Source organism: Panthera tigris, chromosome E3, assembly GCF_018350195.1.
Source record: "Panthera tigris isolate Pti1 chromosome E3, P.tigris_Pti1_mat1.1, whole genome shotgun sequence".
Lineage (NCBI taxonomy): Eukaryota > Metazoa > Chordata > Mammalia > Carnivora > Felidae > Panthera > Panthera tigris.
This window is the reverse complement of record NC_056675.1, coordinates 39135951-39145819: the sequence shown is the minus strand read 5'-3', so window position 1 is coordinate 39145819 and position 9869 is coordinate 39135951. Positions and strand designations below refer to the sequence as shown.

Here is a 9869-nt window from a genome sequence, read left to right as displayed (position 1 = left end):
CTGCAGCTGAGGGTTGGCTGGCCCCCTCCTCCCTGTGTTGCCTCAAGGTGGGTATTTCATTGCGGGCAACGGCCCCAGCCTGGGTAGGGGGACAGGTTCTGTGTTGGTGCCAGCCGCTCTCTGAGGTGTTCTTCCTGCACCTGCCGGGGCCCTGGTGCCACTGTCCACCCCCTGGCAGATGGCTCTGAGGCACAACTCGTGGCAACGTGACGAGTTGCGTGTGAGCTGTCCCCCACCCGCCCGGGATGGGAGACGGTCCGTGACAACAGGCAGGTTCTCTGGATGTGACCTGCACAAATAACTCGGCTCTCCCTTTAAATCCTCATCTCTGCCAGTGTTTTCTCTTCCACTCTTTCGAATGTCTACCCCTGGGGCTGGGTGGTCCGGAGTGTGGGGAGTCCAGAGGGTGGGGACTGTGCCCTAGGGTCACGTGCTAGCCACTGTCCCACCCAGGAACCCCCAGGCTCGCCCTCCCAGCCCAACTGGGTGGGGTGTCACAGGGGTGGCTAGGCCATCCTGGCGTCTGTGCCCCTCCTCCCTGTTAGCCCCAGAGGATCCTGACCAGACCCCGCCCTGTCGCAGAGGCAGGAGAGTGAAGGGGTCCCCGGGCCCCAGAAAGCTGGAACAGCTTGCTAGAGGAGGCAGAGGTGAGGTGGCCCTTCCTACTTGGAAGGGAGCTGGTCTTTGCCTGTCTCCACACTCCCTTCCATCCCGGCCTCTCAGCACAGAGACAGCACAGGGGCCTCCAGAGGCCAGTTAACTTTGAAGCAGCAACCCCACCTCCACTCCGCACGGGGCGTGAGGCTTCCACCCCCAGAGTGGGGTGGTGGGTTCACCCAGGCCTCTCTCCCAGGCTGCAGGACGCAGGCCAGCCCCTGCCCCCAGCCAGGACGACCCAGACCTTGTCCCTAGGGCCGCCCTCAGGACACCTACAGCCTAGTTCCTGTCGCCCCAACCCTGCTGGGACCTCAGTGCACCTGCTGCTCCTCCCCGAGGGATGTGTAGCCCATCTGCTCTGGAGAAGGAGCTCGCAAATGCCCTGGTCCCTAGAGGGCCACTGAGCAGCCAGCAGGGAGGTGGGGGCTGTGCGAGCCCTGCCGGAGCCTCTCCTCATCCTTCCTGCTGCTCGGCAGGGACGCGCCCAGACAAAGTGGAGCACAGAGGGGGATTGGTGTTTGTTCCCACTCTGTCCCCAGGGCCGGTCCCCAGCAGGTGCTTGCTAAGTGGTTATTGATTCATTCCATAAATATCCAGGTCTGCTTTCTTCCCGGCACCAGGCCCAGGCAAGCCGTCCCAGTGTGTGCGCCAGCAAGCGTGTGTGCATGCACGTGCTTGGGTGTGCACACTGGTATGTCTGCAGGGGGTTGTGTGCGTATCTGCATGAGTGTGCACGTGTGTGCGTAGGGCAGCAGGACACCTGGCCCTGCCTTCCTAGGAGTCCCGTTCAGCCGATGGCCGCCGAGCTCACAGGCAAGTGCAGGTACCTTTCAGGAATCGGCCCACGTGAGGGAGCCGACCATCTGGCTACCAGGGGGCCCTGCTGTGGACGCACCTGGGCCGGGCTGCTAACTTGAGGCTCTCTCCCCAGGGCAGCCTGGGGCGGGCCTGAGCAGGGCCGGAGCCGGCTGGGGACCCAAGCTCTGGAGACCTTTTGTGCTGGATTCCTGGTGGTGATAGGCCACAAGAGGGCAGCCAGGAAGGAGGGGTGGGCTGCAGAGTCCTGGGGGCTGGTGAGGGGTTCTGGCTCACTTCTGAGCTCCCGGGGGTCGTGCACAAAAGCACTGACGACCCCAGGTAGTGTGGCCTGAACCCTGGGTCCTGTAGGAGGAAGGAAGTGGGGACGGGCCTGGGCTTGGGCAGGAGGGCCTGTCCTGCTGATGTCCCTGCCCTGGAGTGGCCAGGCCTCCTGTGTGATACCTGGCACAGCTCTGACTGCCCTTGCAGTGTGTGGACTTGGGGTGATTCAGACAGGCAGTGGGGGGGCCGTGATCTCCCAAGGCCCACATAGCCTACCTCCTTTAAGACCCTCCACTGGGCCCCATTTTTCCTGCTGGTATCTGTTGCTGCCCCCAGGGGCGCCCCTCTATGATTCTCATGGCGAGGACCATGTTGGTAAAGACGCTGAGGCAGCGGTGGGAGCAGGGGAGCTGCCTGTGAGGGGGTCCAGGGACAGGTGTCCAGTGTGCCTCAACCCATCTCCCTCCCCTGAGGGACCAAAGGGCAGCCGGCACTGAGGTTGGGTTTTGTTTTTATTGGAGGATGAACATAAATAAAAAATAACCGGATATTTGACAGGAAAGAACGGGAGCGCTATTTACAAATGTACACCATGGGCCCCAGGGCTCAGAGGAGGGTGAGCAGGGCCACAAGGACCAAGAGGGCCACATGGGCCGCCAGGCAGGGCGCAGAGTTCAGAGCGAGGGGCTGCTGGTTCCGGGGCCCCCGCTTCTGGCCACCCGACCTAGCCTGTTGGAACTGTAATTCTGGAATGATCCGATGGATCCAGTCGTAGTGGGAGGTGACCCGGATGTAGACACCTGGGCGGTTCCGGCGGGCGCAGCCCTCGCCCCAACTGATCACCCCAGCCTGCAGCCATGACTGGGCCACCAGGCACACGAGTGGGCCGCCCGAGTCGCCCTGTGAGGGAAGCAGGGGCCTTGTCAGAGCCTACAGTGGCCCCCAGAGCCTGCCTCTGCAGGTGCACACACACTCCTCCCTTCGTCCCTCTCCTCAGCTCCTGTAGGAGTGTCCCTGCCCAGCACGCCCACCGCTGCTACCCGCCGGCCGGTCCTTCCCTTTATAGCCTGAGGTGCCCATTTCTCTAGCACCCCCAGACTGCCCTGATTTAACCTTGGAGGGGCTTGTTGAAAGTGCAGGTTCCTGGGCCCCACTGCAGACCAGTATGCCGACTGTGCTGGGTGGGGTCCGGGAGTAGGACCCTACTGCTGGGATGCAGGAGGGGAGGACCCCCCCCCCCCCCCTCTGCAGGACCTCACTGCAGGGATGCCAAGCTCTGGTCTGGGCCGTGGCCCCACCTACTGGGGGCCTCCTCCTCCCAGCCAGGCCGGCTCCCAGCTGGACGTGGGCCTAGGGAGCAGGGCTCAGCCCTGGCAGGGCCCACCACAGCCCCTACCTTGCAGGCGTCCTTCTTGCCCTCGGCAAAGCCAGCACACAACATGTCGTCCTTGATGGTTTTGGGCTGGAAGCCCGACTCGGCATCTTTGCTATAGAGCAAGTTGCACGTGGGTGTGTCGATGATGGGCACAGCGAGTTTCTGCAGGACCCGCGGGTTGGGCAGGCGGTCTGGGGAGGGGGGGAATCAGCCTGCAGTTCAGTGCACAGTCTTACCCAGGACCCCATGGCCCTCGGCTCTTTCTGTCCCCCGTCTCCCCGCTCCCCATGGCTTTCCCTTACCCCCTCCGCCCGTTTGAGGAGAGATCCACGTGTGCCAGTATCAACAGAATGTCCCCCATTCTCTCCCGGCTCTGCCCCCTTACCTTCCTCACTGGGGCTGCCCCAACCAGTGACCCAGCAGTTCATGCCCGCCTCAAAGACGACCGAGGGGTCAGGCATGCACACGGGGAGGATATAATTGGAGAAGGTCACAGGTGCTTCCAGCTCCACCAGGGCCACGTCAGCACTGGAGGCCATGCCCTGGTACAGGGGGTTACTCTCTACCCGCTTCACCCGGGCGTACACGGCGTGGGGCCCTGGCTTCACCAGTTGCCGCACCCCAAGCAGGACCCGGTACAGGGATGTCTCAGAGGTGCTGATGGGAAAGAAAGAGAGCTGGTGTGAGACCGCCCCTCTAGGGCTTAAAAGAGAGGGGAGGTTTAATAGAGAATCAAAATAGGGAGGGGCTGGGGTTGTTTCTCCTCTAGCAGGTCCCTCCCTCCTGGCCCACCCCAGTGCCTGACCACTGTGCACACGGTCTTCAAAAACGTCATCTCCATGGGGACGTGTAGGGAGGTGAGGGGTTAAGGGTGTAGAAGCTGAAGCAGCTAATTCCTGACTTTAATTCCCAGCTCCGCCCTTGGCCAGCCAGATGACCTTGGGCAAGGAAGCTAGCAAGTTCTCTGTGACTCAGTTTCCTCATCTGTAAAATGGGGCCAGTAACAGTCCCTACCTGAAAGGGTTGAAAGAGATGTCACCCACAGGGTACATCTGGGGGCTGGGCCTGGCCGTGCCTGTGAGCCTTGGGCCAGCGACCTACTCGCTCTGAGCCTACGTTTCTGAAAGATGCAAGGCTGTAAAAGAATTTCAGCCCTGCGGTGAGGCAAGAGCCAAGATGCTCAGGAAACCCTGAAGGTCTGGGACCAGGTGGCTCATAGTAGGGTGGTATGGGTGACCTTAGGCTGAGGAGGAGGAAGGGACATTCTGTTCCAGCCCGCGGACTCATCTGTAACCGGAATCCCAGTCGGTAGGGGAGTGTCCTGGATTGGAGGTGTGGGAGGGGGACAGGGAGGAGGGCCAGGATGTGGGATGAGCCTGCCAGCATTGCAGGGACGGGGCCCCAGGCCTAGCAAAGCGCCTCGCTAGCGACACCAGGGGTGGGGGGTGGACCCCTCCCGGCAGGGCCGCGGGCGCGCGCTGGGAGGGCAGACCATCGGCGCTGTCCGAGGTGCTGGAGCCCCGAGGCGCCGGGGAGCGTGGGGGCTGGCTGACTCACTTGGAAAAGCAGTGCGCCGCGGTGAGGACCCAGCGCTCTGTGATGAGGCTGCCCCCGCAGAAGTGGCTTCCGTTGCGCTGGATGCTGACCTGCCAGGGCCACTCGCCCTCCAGGGCGTCCTGGCCACCCACCATCCGGTTCAGCATCCTCGGACGCCCGCAGACTAGGGGACAAGGCCGGGCAGTGCTCGCTGGGGACCCTTTCATCGCCTCTGGTTCCCAACCCCTACCCCACACTCTGTCTTTCATCTTCTGCCCAATCCAGAGCTCTCTTTGCCCTTGACCCACTCTGAGACCTCGGGGCGTGGGTGCCCGGTCAGCCTCTGACACCGGCAGACCCCTCCCAGCTGTGGGAAAGTTCCCCTGCCCTTCACCTCTGAAACAGTGACATCAGACCTCCCTCTCTGGTCATGAGATGTGGAGAGGGTTCAGATAACACATGGAAGGGTCTTACCCCAGGGCCTGGTAAACAGGGGCTCCCGGGAGGACAGCAGGTGTTGGAAGGGCCCCACACAGGGAGGTGACCCTGGGGGCTCTGCTATTGCTATAGCAGAATGGTCTTCGGACTGTGTCCTTGGGTTCTCTGCTCTCACTTTCCCCTGACCTCCTTCTCTGTGCGCCATGCATGCCTCCGCGGGCCCCTGTGACATCTGCAGGTCAGACCCTCCTGCTCTACTCCTGTCTTGGCTCTAATTCTGCTGAGCTACAGCTTTCCCTTACTTTGGGATTCCCCAGGCCCCACCCACTGGTTCTGGGTCTCGTTCTCCGGTGGGGGGGGGGGGTTGTCCAGGGGTGGGGTGAGTCTCTGGCCAGTCTTGGCAGCTCTCAGGAAAGCCCCCCCTCCTGTCCCCCCATCCAGGGACCTAGGATGCTTACCGCTTGACGCCTCGGCCCCCTGAGTCCCTGGAGGTGAGAAAAAAAGGGGGTGATCAGCCATCTTTGTCAAAGCCAAGGTCTGCTTCTCCCCTGCCCACCTCCTCTGCTCCACGCCCAGCCTCCTGAGGACACAGAAGGACAGTCCACAGGGGAGCTGGCAAGAAAGGTCAGGGGCCCTGCCATGTTTACAAGCCCAAAGCGTATCTGCAGGGGCAGACACACTCCTTGCCACCCAGGAGCCGACTGGGAGAGATGCCAGTGAGGGGACCCCCATCATGGCTTGGCTCTGCTGCCTGGGGCTAGCATGGCTTCTTTTCCGCTCCTTGGGGTCTGTCTCTCCACACCCTACACCTGTCCCTGTCTGGAAGTTTCCCCCAGAGCAGGCTGGAGCCGTGTGACCTTCACACCCACGGAGTGCTGCAACGTGAGCCAGCCGGCCCCCGGCCACACAGGTGTCTGTGGTTCCAGGGGACTAGAGGGAAGCCAGCCAGTAGCATCACAGGTCGGTTCCCCCAAGATTCTAGACCCCCAAGAACCCAACACCTCCTGTTGGGCAGTTGGAGCCTAAGGCACGCGGCTGGGCCATGCTCCCCCACCCCGGTGAAGGATCAGGCAGAGGGGTCAGAGTAGAAACTTTCCGGGGACCCATCTCCCCAGGATCCATCACCTTCCATGTCTCTGGACACAGGCACAGGGCCCACTACTTGGCCTTTACAGGAACCTCACCCCAGACTTGAGACCCCAGCCCCATGTCAGCAACATGCCAGAAATACCTGCCAGCCTCCCAGCGCCCCCAGAGTATCTGCTTTGCTGGGGGCAAGAACTGGGGTGGGGGGTTCAGGACAGCTTCTTCCTACTTCAGCCCTCAGCGTTTTCCCTGCGGGGTCGTTTTTTTGGGGGGGACTAGAGCGTGTGGCAGCTGTTGTTGCTAAGACTGACCCTTTGACCAGAAGAGGTAGCCAATCCCATGGAGGGGAGGGGCTACAGGGGCAGGAAATGGTTGTGACCTTGGAGATTTTTACAAGGACCCCCAATCCAGTCTGAGTGGGGGGCTCCCTACTGTGGGGAATGAGGCTTGGCGGATGAAGTATGGCTGGGGGGCGGGGGGGCAGGGGCCAGGAGGGGACTGGGCCTGGGGCAGGAGGAGGTAGACGGCGAGAGTGGTGGTCAGGTGGTGGCCTGACCAGGCACAGGCAGGCGTGTGGAGGCAAGAGTGGTGCCTGCCCAGTGATGGGAACAGGAAGTCGACCCTGGACCCTCCATTCACCGATGTGTGTTAACAGGTGCCCTTTTAAAGTACAAATATTCCCTGGGAAGGCTGTTCCCTGCAGCCCCTCACCTATATTATTAATAGAATTTAATTAGACTGTAAACACCTGACCCACTGCTCTCCCTAAGGCCCGACGGCAGGATCCTCCGATTCACCCCTGTCCCCGTGGGCGCGAACGTTCCTTCAGGCTCATTCCCTCCCTGGGGGAGTTTTCCAGGGTCTTCTGGTTCTCCCCCACAGTCAGCCCCCTTCCCATACATGCAGATTGATCCATGGTCCACACCCAGGATCAAGTACGCGCTCCTGTGCCCCGGCGGACCCCCTCTTGTGCTGTTGCAGCCTTCCTCAACCCAGCTTAATGCAACCGCTTCTCATACAGGCTGAAGCTTCTGACCTCTGAGTGATTGCTACCCACACCCCTCTGCCTGGAGGCCCTATCCTCCCGGTAGTTACAAGTCCGAATCCTACAGGTCCTAATCCAGATCGAGGCTTAAGTGAAATGCCGCTTCCTCCGGGCAGCCCTCCTCACTTGCATTGTCTGTCTAGGAAGCCTGGCTCCCTCTCCTGAGCTCTCCATCCTCCTGCCGGGTCACACAGAGCTCTGCCCACCTTGCTCCAGAGGTAGTGTCATAGTCTCATCTTAACCTATAGGCTCAGGAGCTCAGTCCAGGCAGAGCCCCCATCCAGGGGGCCTGAGCTCAGGGAATATACAGAGAGAGACAGAACAGCTGTGGGGGCAGGGCTGACCAGGAAGGGGTACTGTGAAGGCCCGGGCTCTGCGGGGTGGGCGCCCTGTCTGGGGCTGGATGCGCCACCAGATGTCAGGCCCCTCGTGTGGGCCCAGGGTCCCCAGGCCCCTGTAGCTGGTTGGGGCTCAGCTGGTAAGGATGCGAGAGACCGAAGGTTCTAGGAGGCGGGGGTGAGGCCGGCGTTGAAAGAGTCCACAACTCCTGGTCACAACTGTTTGTGAGCCAGATGCAGGCTGCTGTTTCCACTTTGGCAATGACCGTGATTACTCAACCCATTAGGAGCAATCACGGCATTACACCCTTACTGAAGACGGGCTCCCTCCGAGAACATTGTTACCCTTGTACCAGGAAGTCAGGAGGCGGCAGCCACGCAGTGAGGGGTGGGGAAGCCCCCTGGAGCCTGGAGAGACTGGGACCTCCCCACTGAAGTGCCACCCCGGTGTCCTCTGACCCCTGGTAGGAAGCCTGGAGCCCCAGCTGAGTTGCACCTGGTCTGACCTGGCCCGGCCCTGGGAGGTGAATTCAGGACAGGGAAGTGAGGTGGCACGGGGCCGGCCGGGCTAGCCCAGGAATGCGGGAAGGTTTCCCTGGCAGGGAGCAGCCCGCCCTGTGGGAAGGGGCCTGGCAGGCGGGGGCCCCTGGCTGGCACCTGCTGACCCTGACCGAGGATTGGGAGGGGGGAAAGGGATGTTTGTTCCTCCCCATACTCTCCCTGTCTGGTGAGAGCAAGAGCCTGCACCCCTAGCCCCCCACTCCCCAGTGAGCCCCCACCAGCCTCCTGGGGCTCCCAGGCTCAGGCGGCAGCTCGGCCACCCTTCCCCGCCCCGGCCCAGTAGATGGTGACCTGAGGCTTTGGAGCCCAGTGGCCTGGAGTTCAGAGGCTGCACACAGGCAGCCCCACGTCTTTCTCTGGGGGCTGGAAAGAGGCTGAGAATAGAAGAAGCAGAAGCAGCAAACCGAGAGCTTGGCCCACAAGCACCAGAGACAAGGTGGGGGCAGGGGGAGGAGAGCCCCTCCCACGTTTCGGCCTCAGGGTCCTCTGGGACCCGTGCCCACACCCCTCTCCTGCCTTCCCCGCTCCCCTCGCCGCGGTGGGACATCTGGACCCAGGACCCCGGCTGGGGCAGGAAGGGGAGGCTTGTGCTGCAGCCCCAGGTCTGACCCTGGAGTAGGCGACTTGGCTGGAGCTCCAGGCAGATCAGAGGGGGCCCCTCCGGGCAGGAGGGGGGACGACTTCCTGCACCATCCAGTACTCACCAAACCACAGCGGCAGCAGGAGCAGGGCCACGGCTGGCAGCCGCCTCATCCTCTCAGCCTGGCTGGGGCACCAGGTGCAGGGGGCAGTGGCGATGGGAGGTCCGTGAGCACGAGCTCAAGGTGCGGGGCTCCATGAAGTGGGGTTTTATGCTGGAGGTGAGTGTCAGCTTGGCTATGCCGCCTGACCTGTCGGCCCGGCCCATCCAGCTCCTCTCCGGAAGGAGGTGCCCCGGAACGCAATCTCCTCCAGACCGGCCCCTGAACCACAAGGGACCAGACCCCTCACCCTAGAATACCTTAGGGTCTTGGGGCCAGGGTGTGTCTGCCCCATTTGGTTGCTTGTGGCCTGGGATTCCAACCATAACACCCTCCCTGACCATGGGCCCCGCATAAGCTGACAACAGTCTGCCTTCCAGACCTTCCCTGATTCATTCATTCATTTGTTCAGCCATTGATTTGTTGAGCACCTACTTCGTATCAGGGCCTCAGTGAACGAAACAGTCCAGGCCTGTGGCTTACGCTTACAGGGAAGGGGACGCGGAAAAGTCCAGGTCACCGCGCGTGTGGAACAAAGCGGGTGGGGAATCGGGACGTGGGAGAAGTATCCCTCCCTAGCTGACCCCAGCCAGCGCTCACGGGTGCTTTCCCGGGGCGAGACGCGCCCCAGAGTGGCCCCGACCCCCGTCCCCTCTCCGGGGCTGCACCCTCCTGCCGTGCGGGCGGTGGGCGGGGGTCTTCCTGGCACCCTCGGGCCAGGGCGGGCGGGGCGGAAGCGGCTTCTGGGAAGGCCTGGCCGGGAAGAGCGTCTGCGGGCGCCCCTGCCCTGGGCGCGGCGGGCCGGGCTCCGGGACGTGCCGCAGCGGCGGAAGCGGCTCCGGGGGAAGTTATTTGGAGCACGGGGCTGACGTCAGAGCCGGAGTCGGGGCTGGGGCTGCCACTCCCGGCCCGTGCCACGGAGTCGGCACCCCCGACCAGGCTCGGCCGGAGAAGGGGGGGAGGCGGGGGGGGGGGGAGGGTGACGCCGGGCGGCAGGTGGAGCCCTGCCTCCG

At 62.7% G+C, this 9869-nt stretch overlaps 1 protein-coding gene across 1 annotated transcript; it reads right to left on the bottom strand.

The window, feature by feature from the left end:
* Positions 1–2241: 2241 nt before the first annotated feature.
* PRSS27 (serine protease 27) lies at positions 2242–9200 on the bottom strand. Its single transcript, XM_042971701.1, has 6 exons — positions 8821–9200; positions 5545–5571; positions 4670–4832; positions 3498–3769; positions 3134–3303; positions 2242–2637 (listed from the first exon to the last, which is right to left on the bottom strand). Exons 1-6 carry the CDS (start codon positions 8867–8869, stop codon positions 2344–2346), a joined length of 975 nt encoding a protein of 324 aa, XP_042827635.1. The 5' UTR covers positions 8870–9200; the 3' UTR covers positions 2242–2343.
* Between the last annotated feature and the right edge of the window lie 669 nt (positions 9201–9869).